This window comes from Neovison vison, chromosome 5 (assembly GCF_020171115.1).
Source record: "Neovison vison isolate M4711 chromosome 5, ASM_NN_V1, whole genome shotgun sequence".
Taxonomy (NCBI): Eukaryota; Metazoa; Chordata; class Mammalia; order Carnivora; family Mustelidae; genus Neogale; species Neogale vison.
This window is the reverse complement of record NC_058095.1, coordinates 3,219,489-3,234,516: the sequence shown is the minus strand read 5'-3', so window position 1 is coordinate 3,234,516 and position 15,028 is coordinate 3,219,489. Positions and strand designations below refer to the sequence as shown.

Here is a 15,028-nt window from a genome sequence, read left to right as displayed (position 1 = left end):
GCCTTCGCGAACCTCGCGCTATGGACGGGCACCTATGGAACGTTCCACAGCAGCTCTGGCCAGCTCCGCAAGGACGCTGAGCCTCGGGGCGCCTGGGTGGCTCAGGGGGTTAAAGCCTCTGCTTTCGGCCCAGGTCATGGTCCCAGGGTCCTGGGATCGAGCCCCACATCGGGCTCTCTGCTCAGCGGGGAGCCTGCTTCCTCCTCTCTCTCTGCCTGCCTCTCTGCCTGCTTGTGATCTCTGCCTGTCAAATAAATAAATAAAATCTTTAAAAAAAAAAAAAAAGGACGCTGAGCCTTTGCCACATGCTTACTGTCCACCAAAGTGAAGAGAACGCATTTCTGACACAGCCCAGTCAAAGCGCGTGTCCACAGGGCTCTGCAGGCGCTTACAGATTAAGGAAAATCCAAGTGACTTGCTTCTGCCCCGGAGAAGACAGGACACCTCCCCAGGGTCTCCCGCCTCCAGGGGACGCACCCCCACCCCAGCTCCCGACCCTCTCACAGCTCTGCCCAGCGGGACAACCCCACAACGGCCCCCCGTTACCTTGATCTGCTTGATCTCATACTGAATCCGTTTGATGGGGTTACCGTAGATGTCATTCCCGGAATCCACCTCCTTTGCACTGACCGCTTTCGCCCTGATCACTGCAAGACAAAGACACAGAGGTCAGGAGAGCCCCCCCAGCGCCGTCCTGCGGCCGAGGAGGGGCGGGAGGAGCAAGCGAGTCGCCCTCGACACGCGCCGAGCAGGGAGGGGGCAAGAGGTGATGCTCTGAGACCCCTCCGGTCCCAGGATTCTTCGACAAGGACGCTGTCGGGGGCAGCAGGAGCCTGGTCTCCTGGGGCTAGCTGGCTTCCTGAAGCGGTTGCTGATAAAATTCTTCCTTGATGCCACGCTCGTGGGCTTAGGGGCTTTTTAAAATTCTCTCCGGTGTGTATCCCTGGGCGGCTGGGGAAGCAGATAAGCGAATTAACTGGGCGGCGATCGTCACCCTGCAATGGAGGATGGCGAGATCCCAACGCCGCCCAGCCTCCAGCCACTGCCGGCTCCACACAGGCTTTTCCAGGCTGTGCACGGAGGCCCCATTGCATCTGGGTTTGGGGGTCTTACATCTGAAGGTTCTGGCCTGCTACGCCTAATCTGTCCTAAAAGTGACCCTGAAGAACGTCCTGTGGGTGATTCTTTATAACAACAACACCACATCCTACCAAGGACACGACAGAGGAAGGGTCAGAGCGCTCCGGCCACCCCGCCCCGCAAAGGAAACATTCCCAGGCCCCACCGGCAGACCCACGGGGCAGGTGCCAGGGAGGGAGGTCAAACGGAAAGAAAATGATCCTAGACTATGACACAAGATGCAGGACGGGGAAGAGGTCCGGCTGGGAAGGTTCTGGAATGCTGGCCAGAGCCTGAGGCTGCTCGAGGGCCATGCACCACAAGGCGTCCTCCAAGCAATCAGGCCAGGACCCGGGCCCAGCCTGCACCCTGATGCAGCCAGCGTCGGCTGCTCACGTGTCCCTGGGGCCGAGCCCTCCCTCCTTTCATCTGGAGGCTTATCGGCTGGTGACACCGCCTGCTTTAATGGCTTTAAAAGCTTTGCCCTCCACAGCTCAGCTGTGCAGGGTCACTTGGGAGAGAGTTAGGTTAATGTGGACAAAAGCAGAGCAGAGCAGTAAGAGACAGAGCCAGGCACAGAGGTGCCTCCACCCTCCGGCCCTAGACAGGCAGCTCGCGTCTTGGTAACCCCCTGGCCAGGGCTGTCTTGCCCACGGAGCATGGAAGCCCAGGCACGTGCATCCCGTCTGTGCCCCTCCCTTGAGGCCCGGCCTGTCACCAGAGGTCAGCCCACGCCAGCCCCCTCCGGCCCCACCCAGGCCCAAACCCCATTCTTATGTCTTCTGTTGGAGCTGAGTCACGAAGCGCAGGTTCCTGTTTCTCAGGCTAAGCCAGGCCCCAACCTGCAAAGCCACATCGAGGAATTGCCATCCAGTGGGCCACCTTCAACAGAAGGCCCTGCCCTTGGGAGTGGGTCAGCCTGTGTCCAGTGGCTCCTCCTTCTCCACCCCCAGTGCCAGCAGGCTTTTTACAGCTGCATCCCTCCAGGCTCAAACATCTTCCTCAGCCGCCCGCTGCCCTCATCTAAAACAGGACACCCGGGATGCCTGGGTGGCTCAGTGGGTTAAAGCCTCTGCCTTCGGCTCAGGTCATGATCCCAGGGTCCTGGGATCGAGTCTCTGCTCGGCGGAGAGCCTGCTTTCTCCTCTCTCTCTGCCTGCCTCTCTGCCTCCTTGTGATTTCTGTCAAATAATAAATAAATAAATATTTAAAAAAATAAATAAATAAAATAAAATAAAATAAAACAGGACACCCTCTGCAACCTGATGCCAGCCAGCAGGTCTCTCCGTGACCCCAGCTGCTCCTGTCCTAGCTGTTCTGTCTGTCCATAAGGGTCCCTTGAACCCCAAAACGCCGAGGGGTGTCCCCACCTCTGGACAGACAAATCTCTTCTGCCCTGAAGACCATCTAGCCCTCGCTGCCAGGAGAACTTCTATGCATCCCTCAAAACCCAGATAAAATCACCCTTTCCCATCTTGATCTGGGAGATCCTGTCCTCCTGCAGCCCTTGGCACGTTCCACATCTCTCCTCCACCCCGCTGTAAATGCCTGCACCCCTGTGGGTTCAGGGGGCTTCTACTGGGCAGAGGCTACGTTCTCCCCATAGTCGGGGCCCACTAGGTCCTTGCCAGATGGAACCGGGCTATCCCTGAGACATCCAGGCAGCCCAGGTCAGTCCGTCTGTGGTCTCTCTCCCTGCCTGCTTTACCCACACCATAGTGCGCTGCCACACGGGGAAACGTTGATGCAAATCACAAACCATCCCAGATTAAGGCTCCAGATCAACGCCCCAGGTGTGTCTGGACTGTCAGCGTTGTCCCTGGCTGGTGGTAGCAAATGAACCAGAACATCCAAGGGAGACAGCAGTTCTGGGAGCAGCACTGCTTCTGGGCTTTACTAGGACACCCCCAATTTGCCGCACCTTTTCAAATGACTTTTCCGGGGTCCGCTACCCCACATGAATCCACGAATAACGGGTCCTGCATCAACTGCCCCGCGGCAATGAGAAAACCCCAGTGAGCAGGTTCCATCCCGTTCCACGCGTTCAGGTCCAGGCATTTTCTCCTAGAAAAACCCCTAAGGTCGCAGGCAGTCCGAATCCTTAGTCAACCGGGGCAACACCGGGCTAGACCCTTCTCTCGGCCCCTGCCCACCGTGCAGGGTCATGGACGCGCCCCCCCGGAGGCACAGCCGTTCACAGCAGACACCGAGGCACCACCATCATCAGCCCCCTGTGTTACCCCAGGAGTCGAGGACCCGGATCGTGGGACACGCCGTGCCTGGCACACATTCTCCTACTCCTGCAGGTGGGAGGCTAGGAGGGCAGCACCGTGCCGGCCGCTCGGGTCCGGATGGCACCCCCTGGCCAGCACGAATCCCAGGCTCTAGGTCGGACGCCGCTTCCTAACTTGCTGGCTTTGCTTTAGGGCGACAGATGACACGCTTTCCTTTTTTAAATGATCGGAAAGAAGGAACTGGTTGAATCCAGGAACCAGGGCAGACTCGCGGGTCGAGGCCAGCTTGTGAACCAGCTCCCAGGCTGCCTTGCAGGGATGTGGGGGTGGGGGCCAGGAGGAACCACAGCGGGGCTGGCCCACGCAAATAAGAACTCAGGATTCCTCGGGGTCTTTGAATGTGGCGCTGGAACCTCCTCTCCACTTTGTGAAATGGGAGATAACGTGAAGGAAAGAAAGAGAATCAAGAGGGGCAAAGAAAGACCAGCTCTATGGCAATCTTCTGAAAACATCAACACCGTCGGACGCGAAGGAGAGGTGCCAGGGGTACACCTGTCCACGGAGATGCTGCAGCCCCACTCAGGGAAGCAGGTGCGGTGCAGGTTCAGCACTCTGGGTGGGGAAGGGTACTAGCAAAGGTTTAGCAAATGAATTCACCAAAGCCGGAGGATCCCACCAGCAAGCCGAAGGCAGGAGACCTGGGGGAAACAGGCAGAGGGGCCCCACAGGGACGGAGGGCTGGGGCCGCCGCATGGGGGACCCAGGCCAGCTCTGGCTGTGGACATTCTGATCCTCAGCCTTCTGCCCCCGGCATGAGGCCAGAATGGGGATTTCTTAGCAGCCAGACTCAGAACTCAGGGTTGAGTTGCCTTTCAGGTAAAATCCTAAAAGCGTGGGCCTCCTTCTGCCCATGGGAGAAAGGGATAAGGCGAGGGAGAGTCTTTGGTAACAGTGATGGTCTTCAAGGAGCATCCAACCCAGATAAGAAGTCAGACCCGCAGACGGGGGATAGAGAAGCCACTTCCAACCCAAGCAGTGGGCAGGGAGGAGGCTGAGAGCTCTCCAGAAAGGCATTTCCAACACCCGAGGGGACAGGCATCCCAGAGCTCTGGGATGGAGGCCACTCTAAGTCAAGGATGGGCCCGTCTCGGCCCCAGGCCACTTAAAGGCCAGGACTGGGGAAAAGCAAAGAGATGCCAAGAGTCTGAGAGGAAATTAAAATCCAGGCAAGGACACATGTTTGCCGAACACCTACTATGTGCTGGGCCGGGTGCCTGGCCCCGGGTGGGCGACCAGCCCGCAAGCTGTCCACTGCCCAGCAGCGAGCGGCTCTGCTCCATGGGCCTGCCCCTGGATGTAGGAACCAGAGGCAGTGGCGGGAACAAGAGGCTTTATAAAGATCCCTGTTTTAACTGCTTTGTGCTAAAAAATGATGGCTTCTCCCCGAGCTGCTCCGATTTTGTTTTTTTTCTTCCCCTTCTGCCGTTAACACAACATCTGGGTTTGAGATCAAGGGTGATACACTGGCTGATGAATTCACCGCCAGATGTTGGCTACTGGAATGCACAACCGACGACTTAATTCAAAGCACACGCAACCGCAGAGCCCCTGCCCCCAGCCCTTGGGCCGCGGACATCACATGATGTCACTTCCCCCGTTAGCAGCTGCAAAACAATCCCTAGTCCACCCAGCCAGATTTGGGATGGAAAAGAGCTGGGTGGGTGGAGAGTCAAGGTCGGGGACAAGGATCCAAAGAACACAGGCTACGTTCAGACTACGAGAGAGGACGCCCGCTCAGGGAAGGTCCGGGAGGCCAGACTGTCCCTCTTGCTGCCTAGGGCGGGGGTGGGGTGAGAACAGCAGGGGCTTTCGGGAAACCTAGGGTGTCCTCAGCATACCATGTGGCCTGGGCCGGCCCGGGGCAGGGGCGGTGGGTGGGGGGGCCCACGCTTGACCAGCCTGGGCAGAGATTCAAATCACCCCCCGCCCACTCACAGCTGGCACCCCACCGACACCTTCTGCGTCTGTGGACATTCCTGGGGAAGCAACGGAGAAGAACGAGGCGTCCCCATAACCTGTGGGCAGCCAGACTCAGAAAAAGAACCTTCTCTAACGAGTTCATTGACTTCACACCCACTGAGTCGTTTTCACTATCTTGCCGTGAGCCTGGCAGCTCTCCCACGGGAGAGCTACATACACGACTATCTCCTAATGGGACACTTCCCCAAGGGGCCACTCTGCTGGGCAGCCGCTCCCAATTCCAGAGCCAGGTCAAGCTGTGGCTGTTAAAACATGACTTTTAGACCTTCATGGGCTTGTTTGGATGCACTCAGCTCACGCTAAGTTCCCAGGCCCCGGTGCTGGCCAACGCCAAGCTTCTGGCTTCGGGAAAAATCATGCCCTTGCCCAGAGGAGATGTGGGAAACTCTGGGGTTCGGAAAAAACATTCGTCTCTAAATCCAAGGTCAGAATCCCTGCCCGCGGGGATGGCACTGCTCTGCTCTTCCGTCCTCGCCCCGGCCCTGGGGTCCCTCCGCTGGGGGCCCGTTCCCCGTGCCACTCGTGTAGGGGGAGGGAGAGATGGGGCCCAGCACATCTGCCAAAGACCCTCCTGTCCTGTCCGCAGTCGGGAGGGGGTCACCCTGCACAGTGACGGGCATGCAGCTGAGCCAAGCCCACCGCGGGCACCGGGGTCTAAGAGCCATCAGGGGGGTGAGTGTGCAGAAGGGCACGTGTTAGTTGGAAACGGGGCCACTGCGCTGCCTGGGCTGCAAACACCTTCTGTGGGTCCCTCGGTCCACTTGTCTTCCTGCTGGCTTCTTCAGAGGAAGCCCAGATGCCCCTTCCTCCAGGGGTCTCCACTCTGCTGGGGGGCTGGGGACAGCTGTACGTTCCCTGCTTTTGTCCACACTCTCCAGAGAACAGGGTGCTCCGGGTCTGGACATGACACCCTCCCAATCACAGAGCTGCCGCCGTCCCCGTAACACCGTAAGCATCCGGCAGCTGGCAGCTGGCATCTGGGATGGGAATTCTTGTCCCTTTTGGGCAGACAGGGGACCCTGCATGGCTGGTCGACCTGGCTGAGGCCCCTGGGAGTTTCGATGAGCTTGTCCAAAGCCCGGCTGAGGGCAGCGCAGGGGCGCCCCCATCCCACCCAAACGCTAGCCCTCGGGGCCAGACTTGGGAAAGCAAGGGGGTGCCCCAGACACGCCCCGCAGTAACAGCGGCCGCTTTGCCCCGTAAGAGCCATAAGGAATCGAGCACGTTTTCAGCGCCCTGCCCCCCACCGCTGTGGGGTCCCTAACTGCTTCGGGGGGCATCGTAAGGGCGGTTTTGAACCTCTCCAACGGGCCTGCATCTGCTTCGCGAGCAGGGTGGGCGACCTCCCGAGCTGGAGAGCAGGGAACGGGGCACACAGGGATTGAGAAAGAGAAGCGAGCTCACGTGGACCGCAGGCCCACTCAGACCCTCTGGGTCTCAAGGCCACGCCCCTCCCCACAGAACCGCACGTGGAAACGGGGTGCGGTCCAACAGCCTGGGAGATGTCCCAAGGAATGCGTGGCGTCAGCACTGGCTCGGCACCCAGATGTCCATGGGAGCGTCCGGCCCCACCTGCCCCCCGGCCTCGCTGTCTGGCCACAGCCCGCCTTTGCAGGTGCCCCTCGGTGGTGGCGGCGGGGCCTTCCCAGGACACCTGGCTCTGCCTTCCCTGGTGTCAGGGCCTGGTGCTTTCCGTCCGCCGTGGGGTCAACTTCCGCCAATTCCCTTCTTTTAGGGAACTGAGAAAAAGGTGGGGAGAGGCACCATTTCATAATTAAAATCTTCCCGTGGTGGTAGGAGGCAACCAGGGGCTCCCTCCGCCGGAGCCGCAGCCCCGACAGACCCGGTGCCACCTTCGGGTCCCTGAGAGCCCCCTCACCCCGGGGAGCCGACCGACGTCCCCAGCCCTGGGGCAGGGCTGCGCCAGTCCAGGCCGAGGGCAAGGTTGGCCGGCGTGACTCGGCCCGCGGCGGGGATGCCTGCGCTCACCCGCCCCTCGGAGCACGTGTGTCTGTGGGGGCCGAGGGTGGGGAGGGGAGGGTGACTGCACAGCAGAGCGCAGTGTGGCCCTAGCCCTGGGCCTTCCGAGATTCTAGCACATTCCCATGAGCTGCTGTCCCCTGGACGCCCCGTCTCCATGGAGACCAGCGTTCCCACCTCCACTTCCTGTCCGCTGGCTCAGGCCCCCCGGGGAGCACGAGGGAACCATCCCTAAGAGCTCCTCAGCTTTGCAGAGAGAAGCTGGGGGGGCTCGCTGTTCAGCCGCCTGCCCCAGCCCAGGACCCCGGCGGGCCCCCGACTCACGCCCCGCCGCCCTTCCTCTCCCTGGGAGCCCAACGGGATCTCCTGCCAGAGGCCTCGGTCACGGTTCCCGAAGCCTTGGGCTCAGGCCCTTCCCATTCACGTGCTGCTGAATCACTTGAAAAAAATGCACCCCGATCCTGGGAGGATTTGCTGAGAACAGTGTGGCTTTGTGGAAGGAAGTGCTGCTCTGCACTTTCCCCGCCAAGACCCCGAGGAGCGGCCAAGCTCGGCCCTGCAAAGCCGCAAGCCCGGAGCCCGCAGCGGGGGCAGCAGCTGGATGGCGCAGGGCGGGGGGCAGAGGGGCCATCCGGCCACCCTGCTGCGATCCTCGCCTGCTCACCGGCTGGCAGAGGGGCATGGAGAGGCCGGCCGGGCCTGCCCCCACACTGCCTCTAACAGGCCGGGACCCCGGGGGAAGCCTGTGCCCCTCTCCAGGCTGCCCCACATGCAGCAGTGAGAGCGGGAGGGCCGGGCCCACGGCCCGCACTGGGCAGCCACCCTCCCCTTCGTGTAGGACTGAGACCTGCATTCTTGCGGGCGGACCCCAAGCCGTGGCCACTCAGGCAGAGACAGGGATGTAAAGGCGGGGATCCCAGGGCCCACGCTCCAGTTTCCAGCGCGGGGAGAACCTGGGAGGCCCGTGTGCCCGCCCCTCCTCCTACACCCTAGCCGAGCAAGCAAGGCTGCCCCCCGACCCCCCCGGAGCTGGCAGGGTAGAGAGGCGTGCTCAACCTCGCACTCCCTCCCCAGCCTGCAGCCCGGCCGGGGCTGTTCCAGCAACTGTAGAGGCGGCCACGCGTCCACATCAACCCCCACATCGTGCCACAGAGGGAGGAGGCGGGGGCAGGAGGCCGTCCACATGTCGGGGCCGTCCTCTGCTCACCAGAAGAACCGCTGCAGGTCCGAGAGAGGGCCCTGTGCCCCAATTTTAAAAACCTTCATTTCCCCCTTTATCTTACATTTCTGAGGGTCTAGATATCATCATCACCCCATAACCACTCACCTGGCTGGGTGGCGGAGGAGAAAGGCATGAGGACCCTCGGACCGGACAGTAAATGTTCTAGTAAATTCAGAATGACATGGAAACAGGGACGCTGCCCCCGAAAGTGTGACCAGCAGCATGAAACCCACGGAAAGTTCTAGAAGATACAGTGTTCGGAGAGGGTGGACCCCCAGGGGAAGATGCAAGAAGTGGGCCAGGACGACAAAGGCGCACACAGTCACCATGGCAGGAATCCTGGCTGCCCCCTGGCCGTGCTCTGTGGCAACCTGCCAGGAGCCCCCACTCTTCCAGGTGGCATCGTCCCAGGGTCCCACGGCCTCTAGCACCATCGTCCAGGTGCGTCTGAGCGATCTGCAGGGAGCAAAGCAGCCCCTGTGGCCCCCAGCCCCCTGCAGCCCCGGTGGGAAAGGGCAGGGTGTCTCATCCTGCAGCGGGGGGACAGGGTAGGCGTGACCGCCAGGCACCGGTGACTCACCCTCTACCTTGTCTCCCTGTCCATCTCCTATGTCTACTTTTAGCTCAAGTGTGGACGAGAAGAGGCACTTCCTCGCCTAGGACACTCGGGCCACAAATACTACCTTGGGAAGTAGAAACAAAAATAACCCCCCGACAGGCAGGCTCGTCCATTCATCGGATCGCAGCCTCCAGGCGCTCAGGCTTCGGGTCCCCATGGCTTTAAACCCGGTGACCCCGCAGCGCCCTCTGGGACCAAGGTGACTCTTTAGCAGCAGGCGGGAGCCCCAGGTGACCCCGTACCCTGCAACCACAGCCCAGCCTCCCCCAGCTAATCCTCATCTGGCTTGGGAGTCTCAGAGCCCTCCTGACCCCGGGACTTCATGCTCACTCATGTTGGGCTCAGATCGGGCGGTCAAGTTGGCTTTGCAGCCCCAGACCCGTGACATTCCAGCAGCAGAGGACAGAATGGAAACAGGTTGGGACCAAACAATTTTCTCTACCTAACATGGAAAAGCCAGATAAGACAACGGAGCTCAGGGAGATGCTTTCAATGAGATTAAGAACAAGAGATCGCAAAAGCTCCCTCACCCCGGCTACTGGGGATTTGAAAAAGTAACCCCAAAACTTATAGGGTGCCATCCCCACCTGTCTGAGTGGCCCGTGTGGGGGTTCCGTGAGCCTGATGCACTCCAGGGAAGCGCTTGGGTTTCTAATGGGCCTGGGTCACCCCACATCTCCCTGTGCAGCCCACAGGGTGAAACAGAGGGACGAACCCCAAGTCTGGCAGGCACGCAGCTGAGGAGGAACGGACCAGGGAAGGAGCACACAGGCAGAAGCTGTTTCTGAGAAACAGTCTAGGTCCTGGGTTTGGGTGGCGGGCTCCCGTCCTTCATCATGCTATGCAGGAAGCATCCACTAAGGGACAGAACGCCGTTCACGGGCCAGTGATAGAAATGCACCACGACCGAAGACAGATGATCTTCTTCTGTGGTCCTGGGGAGGGAGAGAGGGAGGGAGGCAGCCATGTCCTCCCTATGCCAGTCCAGGGGTCACCTAACTGTGGCTTGAGGTCTGCACCCAGTCACCCCTCCTCCCCATTTTTGTGAATAGAGTCTTACTGGGAACCTGGCCCTGCCCATCCACTTACGTGCTGTCTAGGGCTGCGTTCAAGGTGCTGGGGCAGGGGTGGGTCGTGGCCCCAGAGACCAGTGGGCTGGCAAACCTAGAACGTTTATTATCTGGTTCTCTGCAGAAAACGTTTATCCGTCCCTATTCTTGTCTCTAAGTATCTGCCACTGGCAGAAGAACCCCATCCCGCCCAGGCAGGGTCCCCAGGGCTGCCGGGTCAGGGGTGCAGCAGGGGTGGGACATGACCAGCCAGCCAGGCACCCCGCCCCTGCCTGCCCCAGGCCGAGGCAGCTGGCAGGCCGGTTGCTGCAGACCCCTCCCCTTTCTTCTCTGGGGCTCTGTCTTCTCTTTGTCCCCTTCCTCCTGCCTCTCCTCTGCCCGTCTCTCCCTGTCTCCCTTCCCAACAGTAAAGTGACAAGAATATCGTAAGCCAAGTCCCATGAAATGAGGTTGGCTTTGGTGACTTGCAAGACGAAAGAGACGTTAGCGCCATCTCCTCATGCGTGTCCCAGCCAACTGCCAAGCAACAAATGATGTATCTTTTGAAACTCTGCCCGCTTGACCTTGGACGCCCCTGAAGTCCAGCGCTTATCTGCTGAAAACGTCTGGATTCCTTCCCTCACCTGCATCCCTGGCTGAGCTCCCGGCCTGCGCAGCGGCCTCGGCCCCGGACCCGCCTCCGCGCCCCGCCCGACAGGTTCCCAGGGTCGTGCCAGGGAGCCTTCCCTGATGGGACTTGGGTAGAAGGCCTTGGCGGGGCGGAGGGGCCGGGGACAGGCGGCCAGCCGGGAGGGGGCCGCGGGGTCTGAACGGGGAGGGGGACGCACACACAGACTCTCCGGGCGCGGGTACCATTTCCGGCATCACGCCCGTTTATCAGTGATGTATTTTTATCATGGGTGGGACGCCCGTTCTTATCATATTCTCTGAAACTCTTGCAAGCGTTTCCTGGCTTCTGCGAGAAACTGCTTGTGCAACTTGTTTTGCTCTTCAATTTGCTGCTGAAGGTCGTGGATCATCTGACTGTGCCTGTCATCGTCGAGGATGAAGCCGGAGGCCCAGGGGGAAGTGGTGTCACAGGCACACGCCCCTTCCTCCTCGGGGTCTAGGGAGGAGTAAGACGCCGGGCCTGCCCTTCTCTGTTCTCTCTGCCCTTCCAGCCCGGCCTGGGAGCGGGCTTCCCAGCTCAGCCCCTGGGGCCCCGTGCGGGGCACCGGCTCCGGCGGCCCATCTGGTCTCCGCCACCAGGCCACAAGGCTGGCTCCGTCTGCCTGTTCTTGCAGGAACCGACGCCGGGGGCCCTCCGCCAGCGGGTCGGATCTGGCCAGCGCCTCCCTGGAGCTCAGGCCACCCAGGAGCCGGTTCTCTGCACCGATAAACACCCCCGCCTTGGGAGACAACGGTTCACTCATGGTCTTAGACGGGAACGTGGTCGGCCTGAGATATTTCTGGTTCTTGAGGTTGTTCAAGAACTCCTCCAAGCTGGTTCGGGACTCGGGGGCCTTTGCCTGCGCTGGCCCCGTGGGCTCTGCGCCGGGCTCCACGTCCGCTTCTGGGCCCACCGCTGGCTCGTCGCGCTGGGACTCACCCCTCGGTTCTTGCACGTCACGGGGTCTGAGCTCGTTCTTGGCGCTCTGATCCGCCGCGGGCCCCAGGGCAAGGTGCAAGGTCAAGTGCTTCTTCAGCTCCCTGTTGGTGTTGAACAGCTCCTGGAAGGCAAACTCTAGCTCCCTCTGCCACCTGCTCTTGTCCCCGCGTCTGCAGAGAGACGCCTGGGGCGCAGCATCCCCTCCGTGGGTCCAGCAGATGGGCCACGGCTGTTCTGGGTCCTCTGTGTTTCCCTCGGGGCTCGGATCCAGAGAGCTATTTGCGCGGCCCTGACTGGGAGGTGTTGCCCCCTTTCCCGCCCGTCTCCTCCTGTCCCGGGCTCCTCCTTTCTCCCTTCTCTGCAGATGCCCGAATGCCCCCGGGACAGCCAAGAACTCTTCTCTGTCCACCCCTCTGCTCCCCCAGGGGTCAGCGGGACGGTGGCCACCGCGAGCCTTCATCAAAGGCGGTCGCTTGCTCTTATTCTGCTCGCGGGGGCAGAGGGGGCGACGGGGGAGGCCTGCGGCTCTGGGAGCCCCCAGCTTCTCGGGGCCCGCGGCTTTCCTCTGGGACTGGGTGAGCCGGGACTGCTTTCCAGCCAGCCCTTCTTTGCGACTCTTCTCTTCTCGGATCGCTGCTCTGTGCTTTTCCCGGGCCCTGGGCAGCCGGGCTGTTCCTTGCTGGGCTGGCCCCTCCGAGTCAGGCCGGTGCTCCCTGGCCTGTCCTCCCCCCGCACCTAACCGATGGGCTAAGTACAGGCGCTCCAGGCCCCGGACGTGCTGGGGCTGGCAGGGGGCCTCCAGCTCCTCGGCCAGGCGCGGGGGCTGTGGGCTCTTCGGCTGCGGGAGGTCTTGTCTCTGCAGGGCCAGGGGTCCCTTCTCGCGGACCTGCAGCAACCTGTGCTTCTGCCGTAAGCGCGGGGCCTGCTGTTCGGGGCTGGGACTCAGCCCGGCGGCTCTGTCTGCATTTCTTTTCATGTCGGTGACCTGTGCAGACACGGCTTCAGAGCGACGGAGGCGGGAGCCAAGAGCAGGAATCAAGGCGCGAGGGGCCGGGGAGCCACAGTTGCCACGGCCGGCCCACGCGAAGCCCGCACGACACAACTCTGCCGCCCAGAGCGTTCTGAGAAGAGCGAGCCCCTGGAGAGAAGGCACACGCAGCTCTGAATGCAGGACGAGAGCGAGAACGCATCCCTCCCGGTCACTTAGGCCAAGACCCACCCTCAAGGGCATGGGCTCAGGTCCCCATCTGTCTGGCACACCTTTAACGGGACCCTGGGGGGCAGGTGTTTCCAGCGGGGTGTGGTTTTGCTCTCCAGGGGACATCGGCCACGTCTGGGAACATTTTTTCTTGTCAGAACTTGGGGGAAGAGATGCACCTGGAGTACGTAGGCCAGGGACGCTGCTAGACATCCTGTGCTGCCTGGGACGGTCCCCACAGTGGACGGTGGCTCCGCCCCCCTGGTCAGCAGTGCCAAGGCTGAGACCCTCCACCTGATCTCCCACCTCAGGAGGGGTGTTGGGACACTGGTGGGGGCAGGAGGGTGCGCGTGGGCTCTGCAGGGGGGGCTGCTCACACACGGTGGGAGGAAAAGGTGGAGGAGGAGCCTCGAGGTTAGGGTGTGAGTGCGTGCACGTGTGTGCGTGTGCGTGTGCGTGCCCGTGTGTGCCAGTGCGTGTGTGTGGATATGGATTAGTGTGCGTGTGTGCACATGTGTACGTGTGTACATGCACAGATGCGGGTGTGTGCACACGTGAGGGTTGTGGGGGGTGTGCAAGTGTGCGTGTGTGTCCGTGTGCGTGTGTGTGCATGTGTGTGTGTCCGTGTGGTACTAGAATCCACTGCAAACCCATCAGGGAGGCTTAAGCTTCTTTTCTCAGAATGCAGAGCTCTTCTCCTGTGGGGTTATCGGAGGGGGACACTTTGGCATCAGGAAGGGACCTGTGCCCCGCAGGCCCTCTCAGACCAGGAGGGGCATTTACACCAACAAAGCGTGGATTCACACCTGTGGCCCCCTGCTGATGTCAAGACCAGCCAGACCGATGGGCTAAAGGAGCCCCTTCCTGGGCAGGGGCAGGCCGTGCCGCGGGCCCCTCCTCCACCCCTCCCTGCTTCCATGTTAGTGTCTGTGCAGCCGGGCTGAGCCAGAAGACGACCCCGCGTCCGTGGAACACAGAACAGTTACAGACAGCTATCTGCTCATCTTCCGTGTGATAACCCTGTGGGGTAAGGAGCCACCGGCACCCCTGGTTCACAGGTGGGGAAACTGAGGCAGGGCCCGCTTAAGAAACTTCACCGGATCACACAGCTGGCCAGTGGCAGAGACGGGTCTGTGTAGCTCTCGTGCTCCCCGGTGCCTTCGACCAACCGAAGCCACTCACACGGCCACCGGCTTTCAGTAAATCTGATCCGGTTAGACCCTCAGAACAGCGGTGAGCGCTCCACGCAGCCACTCTGCCAGCCGGCGCCATGAGCCAGGGTTGGGGGGAGCCAGGGCGCCAGCCGTGAGTGCCCGGGATTCGGCCAAGGAGCCCCCGGAACTCGACGGGGAAAGGAACAGTTTGGGTGTTTTCGTAACCGATCGTAGCCCTGTGCAAAATCATACCACGGAGGAAAACGAACTCAAAACAGAGCCCGGACCTTAACGCAAGGTCTCAAGCTATAGCTTCAGCGTGAGACACCCGTGTGCCTTCACGACCCTGGGTCAGGCAAGGATTCCTCGGGTACGACCCCCAAAGCACAAGGAACAGAAGAAACCGAGAGGATGGTGGGATCGAAACTAAAGACGTTTGCAGGCCGAGGGACGTCATTCATAAGCGAGAACAAAAGGCACAGGCTGGCAGGAAGGACCCGAGAATCACACGCGCAACAGAAGGCTTGAATCCAGACTCTGAAAACCACTTGAGATGCAGTAAGACAATCCGATCTTTAAACGGGCCAAAAAAAAAAAAGGCAAAACAGACACTCGATTAAAGAGAAGGCACACGGCTCATGAAGCGTGAGGCTCCAGCATCGCCCGTCAGCGGGAGGGGGGAGCATGCGGAAGCCGCGGGGGGACCATTCACGCCCACCGGGACGGCGATGACGAGACAGACGGACCCTAACAAGTGCTGGTGAGGACGTCGAGCCGCCGGCGTCCTCCCACGCCGCTGGCGGA

The 15,028-nt window shown here is 61.0% G+C and overlaps 2 protein-coding genes across 2 annotated transcripts in view; both read right to left on the bottom strand.

Annotated features, from left to right (window-relative positions):
* TIMP2 (TIMP metallopeptidase inhibitor 2) overlaps positions 1–15,028 on the bottom strand; it is a 44,718-nt gene that overhangs the window by 12,482 nt on the left and 17,208 nt on the right. Inside the window, exon 2 of the mRNA XM_044247315.1 lies at positions 547–647. Within this exon, the coding sequence (XP_044103250.1) occupies positions 547–647 (101 nt within the window). The remainder of the gene's footprint in view (positions 1–546; positions 648–15,028) is intronic.
* Positions 11,150–12,848, bottom strand: CEP295NL (CEP295 N-terminal like). Its single transcript, XM_044247314.1, has one exon. It carries the CDS (start codon positions 12,846–12,848, stop codon positions 11,202–11,204), a length of 1,647 nt encoding a protein of 548 aa, XP_044103249.1. The 3' UTR covers positions 11,150–11,201.